Source organism: Suricata suricatta, chromosome 11 (genome assembly GCF_006229205.1).
Source record: "Suricata suricatta isolate VVHF042 chromosome 11, meerkat_22Aug2017_6uvM2_HiC, whole genome shotgun sequence".
In the NCBI taxonomy this organism is placed as follows: Eukaryota; Metazoa; Chordata; class Mammalia; order Carnivora; family Herpestidae; genus Suricata; species Suricata suricatta.
In genome coordinates, this window is record NC_043710.1 from 44951540 (window position 1) to 44966020 (window position 14481).

The 14481-nt window shown below is 40.5% G+C and overlaps 1 protein-coding gene across 1 annotated transcript in view; it reads right to left on the bottom strand.

Annotated features, from left to right (window-relative positions):
* The window catches only part of MICALCL (MICAL C-terminal like), a 77279-nt gene that overhangs the window by 6008 nt on the left and 56790 nt on the right, over positions 1 to 14481 (bottom strand). The window contains exons 10-11 of the mRNA XM_029915802.1: positions 4209 to 4308; positions 842 to 915 (exon numbers count right to left, since the gene is read on the bottom strand). Of these exons, the coding sequence (XP_029771662.1) occupies positions 842 to 915; positions 4209 to 4308 (174 nt within the window). The remainder of the gene's footprint in view (positions 1 to 841; positions 916 to 4208; positions 4309 to 14481) is intronic.

Consider the following 14481-nt stretch of genomic DNA (forward strand, 5'->3'; position numbering starts at 1 on the left):
ACCACCTCACACCTGTCAGAATGGCTATAATTAACAACTCAGGAAACAACAGATGTTGGTGAGGATGTGGAAAAAGGGGAATACTTTCGTGCTGTTGGTGGGAATGAAAACTGGTGCATCTACTCTGGAAAACAGTATGGAGCTTCCTCAAAAAATTGAAAATAGAACTACCCTAAGACCCAGCAATTGCACTACTAGGATCTGCATGCGTGGATCTGGTCCCATGAACACACACCCACAAGACAGTATCTTATTGGTTGCAACCAACGGATGCATAAATCAGTAGAGAGTGTCAATTGAATTTATTTCAACTCTCCCTCCTTTGTGGTGGAAATTCTTTTCTCATCTGTGCTGACCTGGTCCAGCCCATGCTAAGAAGAGTGTTTCCTGCACTATCTCTGGTCCCTGGCAGAACCAGGACCACCTTCCTCAGCATTTCCAAAGCACCTGTGTCCTGGCCCTTCTCTCACTGTGCAACGGTTTGCACACTGGCCTCCCCAGTGAGACCACATGCCAGGGTGCTCTTCTATGCCAGGGCCACACTAGACTCTCAGCAAATACTTCTTAACTGAATACATGGGAAAGTGCATGAACAATTTTGTTCTGTTAGCTCATGGGATGGAGTAAAATGCTGCCCTTGCAGCCCAGGTGAACAAAGCCAGAAGCAACTTGCTGGGCAGATGGTGAGTTTCCAGCGCTCCAGCCTCCCACTCTGCCTCCAGGCTGCTTACACAAGACAGGAAGGGCATCCCGCTCCAGGACGTGCAGTGTGCTCTGTGCCAAGTGCCTTTCTGGAGAAAAATGTCCTTAACAAGGGCCCAAAACATATCATGGTACTCACCCTCCTTGAGCATTTTTTCTCTTAATTTCTGTTCCAGTCTGCTTTGATGATCTTCCAATTCTAATTCTTGGGCCCTGGAGAGGAGAAAAATGTTCAAACCTTGCAAATACTGAACATCTGCCTAGAAACATAAGCTCATGGACTATAGCTACTGCCTTCTTTCTTTTTTTTTTTTCTCTCTCATTAAAACTGGGGTCATGAAATATCTCTGAATGGAAAGGTCTGCTACTGCTGGGGTCACTGAAGGAGCCCATGGACTGCCGGGATATGCTAAACTCGAGAGACAATGGAGCAGCTGAAGGTTGTGATGTGATCTCAGTGGGTGTTTGGAGGGCTACTGAGGCCACCCTTTGGGGATGCATCATTAAGAAATGACTAGTATGATCCAGGAGAGAAGCAATGACAATCTAAGAATCTTTTCTTTTTTAGGAGCAAAAGGAGTTCAGGTATCACCTCTAACAACTCCCAAATCTCTGATTGTGATAAAGAGCAAAACAAGGAGGAGGCGGCAGAATCAAGCCATTTTGTCCCAGTGGAGGCAATAAAACTCAGACAGCTGTCCATCTGGTTGTAGGAGATGTGGAAAGAAGAGTCAGTGATGGTTGGGTCTCTGTGTTTCCACCAGTAGGAGCAGCAAAGTCAAGAAGTGAAGTTAGTTCTCAATGCAGGTCAGTTTGGAACTTTCTCAGATTTTCAATGCCTAGGGATATTCCATGTGTATCCCATGTGTGTGCAAGGTGCCCACATGCTAGGCCATGTGTAATGTGGAGGTTCCCCAGAGCTTTGGGAACCCAACTCTGGAGTTCTCAGAAGAATGAGGACCACCAACAGATGTCACAGGGCTCAAAGACGCTAAGTAAAGTCATGTGATCCCTAAGAGGAAGACTATAGAGAAAGAAAAATTTGAAGACAAAGAGTTTGGAAATGCCTACATTTAGAAGCCAAACAGAAGAGATATAACCAGGGAGGAAGCAATCAAAGCTTTGAAAAGCAATCAAAATAAGAAATGCAGCATCACAGAAACCAAGAGGAGAAAGTTTTGAGAGGGAGAAGAGAGGCTGAGGGTGTTCATTGCTATAGAGACATTGAAGAGGATGAGGGCTGAGAATAGGTCCCTGGATTTGACATTGTGAGGCCTTTCCTTCCAGCCCTACCCACAGTGTGCATGGGTATCTGATACATTTTGCTATGCCATGTTGTTGCTGCCCTTATTTACTACTACATGGGTCAAGGTCTCTGCCATGTTCAATATTCTGCCTTTTGTTATTGACCCTGAACTTCTCTTGGCCCACTCTGAAAGCCAATGGAAGTACACCATTCAAGCCTTCCTTTAAGAGAGAACTTTCTGGTCAGTACAGAGAGCTGACTGCTGAGGCAGAATCCAGTCAGTGTCATGTTGCGGCCACACTGTCCCCAGGCAGTTCTCAGCCAATGTCAGAGCACAGCAGTGATACTGGAGTTGGATTCCTTTGATGGTATCTCTGCTCTGGTTCTCTCTCTGGCCTGGCTGAGATGTTCTCAGGGCGCAGGGCCCTCTGAGGCTCCTCTGCCCAATTTTCTTTCCTCCCCCTCTCCTTTCAGTACCATAGAGGGTCTGTAGCCTTGCTTCTTAGTCCCCCTCCCACTTCCCTTTATCCCAGTACATTTCTTGAACTTCTAATCTTGTCTTGGCATCTGCTTTCCCAAAGCACCCAAGTCGGTTATCTAAGATGGTTCTCTCTGTTCGAACACGCCTTTCTTCTAAATGCAAACTTATCCTTTTACAGAGCTTCTACCTGCTTTTCTCTAGCTCACGTGCCCGAGTTCCTCCCTGTGGCCTCTTTTGGAGGAGAAGCAGCCCCCTGGCAGCAGACTAACTAGGGAAACTGGTCACTGGGCAGTAACAGTAGTCGCCATGGTCTTCCAGACTCTCACAGGTAGAACCCACGTGCTGCATGCTCCTTCTACAAACTTCCATGGAGCTTTTGCCATGATTTCTTATTGCTAGTGTGCTATGTGTTTGCGTGTCTATCTCCCCTAACACCACGAAATCCTAGAAGATAGGGACTATGGCCTCATTCACTTTTATTTCCACAGCACCCGTAAGTTTCTGGCACACAGAATGTGTTGGATACATTTTTGTTGAATGAACTTTGTAATTTTGATCTGGTCACAAGCAGATGGTATGGTTGGGAGAAAAAGGCCCTGCGGTCAGGTGGGCATGGATAAGTGTTGCTCTGAGTCTCAGCATGTGTACCAACTCAGAAATAGTGATAGAAAAAATAATTGCTAAGGAGTTTGCTTTCCTCCCCACTTTTGTACTTTCCTTCCATGTCCGTGAAGCTCAATGGGTAGAACTTCTAGCCTCCATGCCTAGGCTCTACTCCTACCCACTCTCACCCTTGGAGAGGTAAATTTGGGAAGAGCTCATACCCTTCTACTGGGACTAGCTTGCCTGTTGCAGACTTGAGCTCTGATGATGACTCTCTTGATGACTCTGAGCCTTGCCAGAGGTCTACAGCAAGATTTCTCAATCTTGATACTATTGGCATTTTATGCCACTAGTTGGTGGGAGGACACAGGATCTCCTGTGCATTGTAAAGTGTTAAGTACCACTCTTGGCCTCTACTCACTAGATATAGGTAGCACCTCCTAGGTGTGACAACCCAAACTGCCTCCAGACATTGTTGAATACCCTCTGGGGGAAGCGAAATTGCCCCCAGTTGAGATCTACAGGTCTAGGGTAAAAGCCTTTCCCCTAAGAAGCAAGTGGATCCGTTACTTTCTGTAACTACATAGATGAGTATATTTAATTCTGGGGTCTGGTTAGTATAGTGGGTTGAATGGTTACCCCCGAAAGATACGTCCACATGCTAGCTGAGTAGCCCTCAACTCTTTCAGAGTGTGATGACATTGACCTCTACTTTCTGGTCTCCCACCAGGCTGCAACCTCTCATTCAGAGAGGACAGCCAGAGAGCTCTCAGTCCTTGTATGCTAAAGCCACAAGGAAGTGGCCAGGTAGATCCCCCCAAGCCCTTCCTAGACAGAAGCTTCCCTATTGCAGGGGTGTGACTGCAGGTGCCCCCCCACCACACTGGTCTGGGGGACAAGGATGGATAGACAATACCTTATCCAATGCCCTCTCGATGTAGACCATCACCTGAGGTCTGTTTTAGCCAGAGGACTCCACAGAAGGAACAGACAACTGAAGATTCTCAGCTCTAATGCCGGCATGATATGCAAGGCACCAAATATCAATTTGCCTCAATCACAATTCTGTATGCGCAAGGAGGAAAATTCCTGGGACTTCCACCTGGGAGGGTGAGCCACCCCACTCCCACCCCCTTTGCTTTTAGAACTCACTGTTATCTGTGTTGCCTCACTTACATGATCAGTAGCTCCGACTCATATCGCATTAATTTATTCTTCTCCAGAACCAGCTTAAACCATTCCTGCAAAAGCTGTGCTTCATCCTGTGTGCCTGAATCTGCTTAAGAAATCAACAGCAAATGGGTTAGATTGGCATTTTTCTCCCCACGATCAACCTGCTTCGGAGCTACTTTAGTGGGCCATGTTTGTAGCAGAAAAGGGCTCAGCAGGCAGCAGCCCCCTGATGGCCTGTTGATGCCTCAGGTTGCAGGCGTGACAAATAAAACCCACCTGCAGGTGCTCTGGGGGCGGTCCTCCTGCACGTGTAGGGCATGAATACTTCACTCCAAGGGTCACCTAATCTTGATAATGTCCTGCCATAAACATCTCCTGTCTACTAGTAAAACTTCTATATGTTTTTAAACTTTTTTCATGTTTATTTTTGAGAGAGAGAGAGAGAGAGAGAGAGAGAGAGAGAGAGAGACAGAGCATGAGTGGGGGAGGGGCAGAGAGAGAGGGAGAATAGAATCTAAAGCAGGCTCCAGGCTCTGAGCTGTCAGCACAACTTGAACCCATGGATCACATGATCATGACCCGAGCTGAAGTCGGACTCTTAACCGACTGAGCCACTCAGGTGCCCCCAATCTTCTGTATGTTTATGCATCAAAATCCCCACCAAAGAAAACCCTAGTGACTCTGCTGGTTATGATCTCCTCCTCCCTTTCCTTCCCCAAATCCAATGATTACCAGTGCTCAGGTGGGGCGTGGTGCCCTTCATAGGGCCCAGAAGCTCACACCACATTTAATTAGAGAGGAGTGGTGACTGGCATTTTAAAGTTTTACACAAAGAAAAGCCAAATGATGTGGGAAAAAGTTACTAGCTTTGAGTCTCACTGGGAGAGTTACATTCCTATCTTCCTATAACTTAGATTATGACCTTTCTTAACGTAAGAACAACAATGAGAAAAACTGACACTGCTTTTGGATGCACAGTGTTAGATGCTAAATGTTTACATAATAAAATGTTAAAATCTAAGCATATTTGAGAAGCAGGAACATGGAAACAGCTTTTTAGTATTTCACCCTAAAATGAGAACACAGGCTGTATTGTGGCTCACGGCTATTCTAGAAGGATTTATACTGGTGTATCCCATAGGCAGAGGGGAAAACAGTGCGGACATATGTGTGACCTGGAGCCTTTGCTTCTTCATTGGTTAAAATGAACAATAAGACACACAAGTGGGGGCACCTGGGTGACTCAGTCGGCTGAGTGTCTGACTTTGGCTCAGGCCATCATCTCATGATTCATGGGTTTGAGCCCCACATCAGGCTCTGTGTATTTTTTATTTTTTAATGTTTTAAAATTTATTTTTGAGAGAAAGACAGTGAGCAAGCAGAAGAAGGGCAGAGAGAGAGAGAGAGAGAGAGAGAGAGAGAGAGAGAGAAAGAGAGAGAGAGAAGACAATTTGAAGCAGGCTCCAGGCTCTGAGATGTCTGCACAAGAGCCCAACTTGGGACTCGAATCCACAAACTGTGAGATCATGACCTGAAGTCAGACACCCAACTGAGTGAGCCACCCAGGCACCCCAATATATGGGATATCTCATTTAACCCTCATAACAAACTCACCAGTAGATTCTTTTATTATCACCACTTGACAGCTGAAGAAAACAGAGGTCTAAAAGATCAATTTTCCCAAGCTCACAGTTCATAAGCGGCAGAACCAGGCTTTGAACTAAAGTGAGCTTTACCTGGAACCCAGGCTTTTCATTCCTTTATATCACTCCCTACACCACCTCACTCCCATCCTCCTTCTAGGCTTGCAAGGCAAGTAACACCCTTGGTGCGTTGCCCTGCACATAGCAAGTTGTCCATAAAAATGAGTTCCCTTTTCTTCCTGGCTTCTTGACCACCTTTTTATTGATATGGACATTTGGGTCCACAGAGATTTATATGCAATGCCCCAAATTATATAATCTACTGTAAACTGGTACTACAAGACAGATCTTGACTTCTGATGAATTCATCCATTTGTCCCTCCATCCATAAATTCACTCATTCATCCAATAACACCTATTTATGGAAGAGATATTGGAAACTGCTTCAGGTAATAGGGACACAGTGATAGATAATGCTACATGTCATATAAAGCATAAGGCCTGCCATCTCTATTTTTTTAAAGAATCTTTTGGATCAGATGGATTTAAAGTGCTAGACTAATATAGAACATTAGAAAACTCTTACCACAACTAAGCAGCATAAAAGCACTCTGGGAATATAGAGAAGGGAGGGTTTTCCTAGTCAGGATGTGAGGTTGGCTTTCCAAGAAATGTGGTGTTTAAACTGGGATGTTGAAGAATGGGTAACACTTGGAGAGGACACTTCCAAGAAGGAGGAACAATGTCAGCAAAGACAAGGGGATGGGACAGAAAGTGGTAGAAATGGAGATCAGACAGGACCAAGGAGGCATGGAGGGGTGGAGGGCAAGGTCTGGGAGTGTATGAAGATCTCATCAGAGCAGTCCCTGGACATCAGGCTAAGACTCTTGCACTTTATGTCATAGAACACAAAAGGACACTAAAGGTAGTTGAGTAGGATAATTTAAGTGAAGTTTTATACAGGAAGGATTAAAAAGGAGAGAGTGAGGGAGAGACATAGCAACATATTATTCTTCCTTGGGTTTCTTGGATGAGTCAATAAATGAACTTATAAACATGTTGAGTGCCAACATCTTCTAATCATTGTTTATGGTGCTGAAGGACAGGAATGAGTAAGCGTTGGCTTCAACTCTTCAGGAAACTGGGAACTTGTAGTTCAGTGGGGAACCCCAACACCACACAGCCAAATAGAATATAATGTGCCCCTTGCTATGGTCACACAGACAGGAATGAAAGAATATAGACCAGAGATCATATATAACATAAAAGTTCCTTTAAACTTGGGATCAAACTTCCACTGTTCCACCTGCTACCATGTGGGCAAAGAACATGTAACACAGCTTCCCTGAGCCTCAGTCTCCTCATTTGTTATGAAGATGCAGTGGGATTGACACAAAGGCCTTAATCCAGCCCTGGAACAAGATTTAAGCTCAATAAATGGTAATGGCCATTAAGAAATCATGTAACATAAGCGATGGAAGGACCCTCATGGGTAATCTGTTCCAGGGATTCCCTCTACCTCCTTCCCTCTCCAGCCTCTGTGATAACTCTCCATGTGATGGTGGAACTCCCTGCAGGGCTGTGTACTCCAAATATAGACAACTTCTTTCCATCAACCTTCGATGGGTTGGCAACCAGCTACCAAGTCCATTTTTGCCTCCATAGGAAAATAGAGAACACTTGAACACTTAACACTTACACAAAAGGTGTTTGAAGACAGGTATTTGAAAACAGGTCTCAGGATTCAAAGAGTGTTCTTCTGTCAGAGTCAACACCCCTACATCATTTGTCATTGTGTCATAAGAGGGCTGCCCCCACCTCTGCTTGCCCTCTAATTCTCCAGGATACAACCTGAAGAAAGTTCAGAATCAAACAAAATACCAGCAGCTCAGAGTGGAGAGAATCTCTTGCACCTTCACCCTGAGCCCTGGGCTTGCTGAGGTCTTTTGGCAGCTGTGTCTTCACCAGGCTCTTACTACCTTGCAAACGAGCATGGTCTTTCCACACGAGTGCTGGTAAAGTTTGGTGACTTCATGCTCTATTTGTGCAACTCAGCTTTTCCTTGACCTAATGCAAGGCTGTCTATGTAACTTGTTAAATATCATCTTGTTTATTTTGTTCCTTCATGGGGACCTCTTTTGAATATTTTACCCGCCTGACACAGTTCTAGCTTTGGGATTTCTGCAGAATTGATAAATGGGCATCCTGGACCTTTATGCAATATTGAAAAACAAAATGTCAGATGGGACTGGACCAAGAACAGAGCCACCTGCCCATCATCAGGGACCCTACTCAAGCTTTGGGTGAGGCTGTTCTACAGACTCTAAATGCACTCTTTATCATCCAGCACAGATTTCTCTATTTCATCCATGAGGCTGTTACAGGAAGCTTTGGTAAAATAATTTCCTGATATCAAGCTTCAAAACGTCTGCCGTGTCCACCCGCACTACAAACCTCAGAGCTCCACCCAGAGAAGGAAATGACATTTGTTTTTCACAGCTTCTCAGTAAACACCAGTGACTCCTCATAATCGCTAAATTTCTTTCTAAATATTCACAGTTTCTTTAATAATCCTTTCTAGAATCTTGACAAGGATCAAAATTCCTATTTCTTTCCCATGTGAAGTGAAAAACAGAAAATAGATTAGCCTTTCGTCTTTGGTTCTGGAATCCTCCATGAGTTTTCCAAGACAGATTATATCTAGCAGTGTTGAAATAACTGGCTAATTTGGTTCATCCAACAAATTCTGATTGAGTACTGCCACACCCAAGACTATTCTATGTGCCACCTTTCACTGTGAAATAAACCTACATTCATTGCTCTCTTATTTTTAACACCGAGATTTCTCTTCCAGATTCAGTTCCCTCTCCTAGATGTGTTTAACATTTCTAGATTGAGGACTATTTTCCTTGATAAAGAAAACATAAATGCTGAGAGTTGGAAATTCTGCCTTTTTTCATCCTGTAACATTACACCATCTGCCTGGGTCTCTCCCTTCCTTGTTCTCAATCCAAAAGAAACAGCTTTAAAGGCACTATTTTGCTGTCTTTAGGATATTCTTTTTTTTTTTTTTCAGAGTGAGCCTCTTTGCTGTATGATACCCACTTTAATCTTATATTACATGTCCCCTTTTTAATCTCTCTTATTTATCCTTCTAAAATATGGTCCATGAGAGAGTAGCCGGTGGAGCCACACTGATTTCTATTGACACTATACTTAAAAAACACAAGTTGAATGGAATCATTCCATTCTATTTTCTTTTTTTCAATGAAATAATTTACCATAATTTTTTTAGAGTCTGCCTTTACTCAAGACTCAAAATCACTTTGGGGGATCTTTGAACATACCACAATTGATCCATTTTCCTCTTGATGTCTATCTAAGTTGCTCTCCAAGTTTTGCTCTGGAATACACACCAACGAATGAAATTCTTTAGTATGGTATGCAAATGGTCAGTTTCACAGAAAACAGAAAGCCAAAGTGTTTTCCAAAGAGCTATGACTGTTTACACTCCCACTAACACTGAATAAAAGGCATCCCTTGTTTCTTATCCCTGCGACATACTTAGTATTATCAAGTTTTATAAATTTTGGTAATTTAATAGTTTAAAAGAGTTTCTCATTGTAGTCTTCATTTGTATTTTCCTCATTACTAATGAGCATAAAATATGTTTTTATTATTTGCCTATTTTTATAAAGGCAAATATTTGCTTGCCTATTTCTTATTGATTTGTAAGAGTTCTTCACATATTCTGGAACTCTGATCCTTTTTTGGTTATATTTGTTGCAAATGTATTTTCTGAATTAGTGGCTTTATAGTGCCTACAGACTATCAGCTTGAGATCAAAAAGATTCTTCCTAACTTTTTAAGTTTCATTTTTCATATTAAAATCTTTAGGGGTGCTGTGGCTCAGTTGGCTCAAGTCATGATCTCACAATTCATGGGTTCGAGCCCGGTGTCAGGCTCTGTGTTGACAGCTCAGAGCCTGAAGCCTGCTTCAGAATCTGTGTCTACCTCTCTCTCTGCCCCTCCCGGACTCATGCTCTGTCTCTCTCCCTCTCTCAAAAGTAAACATTAAAAAAATTAAAATCAATTTAAAAATGTTAATCCTTATGAAATTGATTTGTTTATATGATATTAGGCTCAATTTTATTTTTTTCCTCTGTTGAAAATCATTTATCCCAGAATCATTTATTTCCTATGATCTGCAGTGATACTGTAGGCTCATATCAAGATTTTGTATATGTGAAATTATGTTTGAGTCTTTTGGTGGTTTTCAGTGAAGGATTAAAATTGGCTTCATAAAGGTTGTACACATTTTTGTTTGATTTATTCCTAGATGCCATATGTTTTTATGCTAATGTGAGAGCATCTTTTTCTTTCATTTTTTAATTACTTTATGCTGAGATCTAGGAATGCAATTGCAATTTCTATTTTAGGCTTATATCCAATCCCTGTTATACAGGCTCTTATTTTTAATAATTTATTTGTGCAATTTGGGGTGCTTTCACATGGATGATTCCATCATCTAGAAACAACAAAAATGTGTTTCTTCCTTTCAATCTTATGCCATTTTTTCTTTGTCTTACTGTACTGGCTAGGGTCCCCTTACAGTGTTGAATAGAAGAGGTAATGGTAGGCATTCTTCTATTATTTCTGATTTTTAAGGAAATGCTACTAATATTTTACCAGCCAACAGTGATATTTGCTGCAGCATTTTGGAAGATATTCTTCAAACTAAGAACAGTCTATCCTGTTCTGATCCTTTTTTGCTGAAAGTTTTTGTTCTGAGTGTTGAATTTTGTCAAATGACATTTTTTTCTTATACTGAAAAGACCATATGGTTTTCCTCTTTCATTTCTTAATATGGTGATCGTTAAATCACCCTTAGACTGCCGAATTTTAAAATTAATTGCATTACATTAAATATTCATTATATTCTTTTATTTTTTGGAATCTGCTATATCTGTGGTTATTTTTGCCCTTTTTATTCCTAATTTATGTCTGTCTTCTGCTTTATTTTATTGTATTGCATTTTATTCATTTTTTCAACAGCAAGCAAGAGAGAGAGGGGGAGTGGAGAACCCCAAGCAGGCTCTGCACCGTCAGCACGGAGCCCAATGTAGGGCTTGATGTCACCATCCTGGGTGTGACCTGAGCCAAAATCAAGAGCTGGATGTTCAACCAACTGAGCATGCCAGGCATCCTTATTTTATTTTTACTCAATTTAATATCATCACTTCCAGTTCTTCATTAGTCTTCAAAGAACCAACATTTGGCTTGCTTGATCCCCTCCATTTTATTATGACTCTATTTCCTTTATTTCTTTATTAGGCTTATTATCTTCTTTATTAGGCTTCCTTTTCTTTTTTAAATTAAGTTGGACACTTAACTCACTAATATTCGGCCTTTCTTCTTTTCTAAAAGGAGTATTTAGGGTAATACCTCTCAGCACCATTTTCACTGCACCCCTGAGTTTTGATCTACTGTTTTCCTTTTCATATTTAGTATATTTAAAATTTCCAAGTATTTTTAGAAATGTCCATTTGATTTTTTTTCTTTGATCCAAGAGAAGTTTATCTTTCAACTTCCCAAATTCATGGTTTTAAAAAAATATCTGTTGCCTATTGACTTCTAAGTTAAGTACACTGTACTTTAGAATGTAGTCTGTAGAGGGGCACCTGGGTGGCTAAGTTGGTTGGGCAATCAACTTTGGCTCAGGTCATGATCTCAGGGTTTGCGAGTTTGAGCCCTGCATTGGGCTCTATACTAACAGCTCAGAGCCTGGAGCCTGCTTCCGATTCTGTCTCGGCTCTCTCTCTGCCCCTCCCCCACTCATACTCTGTAACTTCTCTCCATCTCTCAAAAAAAAAATTACAATTTTTTTAAAAAAAGAATTTGGTCTGTATAATTTAGCTTCTCTGATATTTATTTTTATCAACTAATAGAGTCAAGTTTTGTAAATCACCATGTGAACTTGAGAAGAATATACATTCTCTAATTTGGGAGTACAGGGTTTTATAAATGTCTTTTAAATTGAGATTATCATTTACATTGTCACATTTATATTAATGTTTTTTCTGCTTGACAATCATTAAAAGATATACTAAAATCTCCTACCATGGTAGTAGAAATTTCTCCTTGTAGTTTATAATTTTTTATATATATATTTTGAGCTTGTTAGAGTCAGTACATACACATTTAAAACTGTGATATCTTCTCAGTAAGTTGATCATTTAAAAAAAATTTTTTTAATGTTTTTATTTATTTCTGAGAGACAGAGAGAGACAGCAGGAGCAGAGAGGGTCAGAGAGAGAAGGAGACACAGAATCTGAGTCGGTTCCAGGCTCTGAGCTCTCAGCACAGAGCCTGACGCGGGGCTTGAACCCATGAACCATGAGATCATGACCTGAGCCAAAGCCGGATGCTTAGCCAACTGAGCCACCCAGGTGCCCCATTAAGTTGATCATTTAAAAAATTATGCTGTAACTCTGTTTATTCCTAATCATCATTTTGATACTAAAGACTATTTTATCTGCTTTTAATATAATTATCTCCATTTTTTTTCTCATTTCTTAAATATTTTTGTTATGGGGATTTTAAACATTACCCCCAGCTTCATTTGGTTAGTATATATTTTGCCATCCTTTTACTTTAAAACATTTTGTGCATTCATGACTTACGCAGATTTGCAAAACAGCATGTTGTCTTGTTCATTAACTTTCACTATAATTACTGAGGTATTTGAACTTGTTTCTATGTCTTACTTTGCACTTTTTATCTTTTTAAAATACTCTTATTTTTATTTAGAATTGAGTTGGGATTTTTTTTGGCTGATTTTTTAAAAAAATTATTTTCCCTTTGTTTTCTCCAACAGATTTGGAAGTTACACATTTTATTTCTATTCTTTTGGGTGACTATGTTTAAAATATAAATAGGTGTTTTTAATACGTTAGCAGTCTAAACTTAATATCTTAGGCTTATTTTACACAATATAAGGTCCCTGGAACTCTTGACTTCCAACCCTTCAACTCCATACTTACATCTATTTTAGTCTAGTACTTCAATTCTATGTTTTAAAAATCCATATTAGGGGCATTTAGGTGGCTCAGTCGGTTAAGTGTCCAGCTTTGGCTCAGGTCACGATCTCATTGTTGGTGGGTTCAGGTCCCATGTTGGGCTCTGTGCTGACAGCTCAGAGCCTGGAGCCTGCTTTGGATTCTATGTCTCCTTCTCTCTCTGCCCTCACCCACTCATGCTCTGTCTCTCTCTCTCAAAAATAAACATTAAAAAAAATTAAATTAAAATCCATATTATTTGGGGTGCCTGCATGGCTCAGTCCAGTCAGTTAAGCATCTTCCACTGAGGTTATGATCTCACAGTTTGTGAATTCAAGCCTTTGCATTGGGCTCCATGCTGACAATACAGGGTCTGCTTGTGATTCTCTCTCTCTCTCTCTGCCCCTCCCCTACTTGTACTGTCTCTCTCAAAATAAACTTAAAAAATAAATACATAAAAATATAAATCCATATTATTTTATATTGACAATGTTTGATTTACTTGCATGTTTATTATTTTCTTATTCCCCATTTCTTCTTTCATATTACAGATTATGTCTGTGTAACTTTTTTCCCCCTTATAGGATTTTGTTTATACACAGTTAACTCTATTTGAGAAAAAAATGAATACTTTTTATGTGCAGTAGTTCTTGAAATATATTTTTTTCTGTGTACACTATTCTAGCTTAAGAATTATTTTTTCACCTGTTGGACACTATTATTACTTTCCTGTCTTGTAACATCCATTGCTGCTTTTGAGAAAAGGGCTGTTAGTAAAAATTTTGTTCCCTTTTAAGGTGATTTATCTTTACTCTTTGTCTGCTTTAAGATCATCTCTGTCCTCAGTGTCCCACATTTTCACTCACTGTGCTGAGTGAGGGTGGACACATTTCAAATTTACCCTGATTTCGGTATCCTGGAGTGTCTGTATATTCACGTGTTTCACCCATTTGGGGAAAAAGAAAGCTAACACATACACCACAGATCCTTTCTAAAAGCTTTGTTGTCATGTTTCATCCATTATCTCTTCAAATAATACACAGCCTTAACTTTCTCTGTTTTTCTAGGACTCCAATTGAACATATACCAGATCTTCTCATTTTATTTTCTATGTCTGCAAGCTGTGCTTTTATATTTTCCAACTCTTTCTCTCCCTGTGCTGCGTTCTGGTTCATTTCCTCAGATATATTGTCCAATTCACTAATTCTCTCTACTGTTGTGTCCAAGCTGCTATTTAGTACATCCATTGACTCTTTAATTTCAATGAACATATTTTTCATTTCCAGACTCTCCATTTGATTATCTTAAAAAAAAATCCCTAGCCATTTCCCCCTCAACCTTTTATTTAAAAAAAATTAAATCTAAAGGTTTAAGCATTATATTTAGTTGTTATGTTTCTTTAGTCTCCTTTTATCTAGAACAGTTCCTAGAGTCCACCTCCCCGCTCTTTTTTTGTTATGGCATTGACATTTGCCAGTTATTTTGCAAATTGTCTCTTACTCTGCAATTGTCTGATTATATTCTCAGGGTTAAATTCAGGTTAAGCATTTCTGCTGCATGTCTCTTGGTACATCA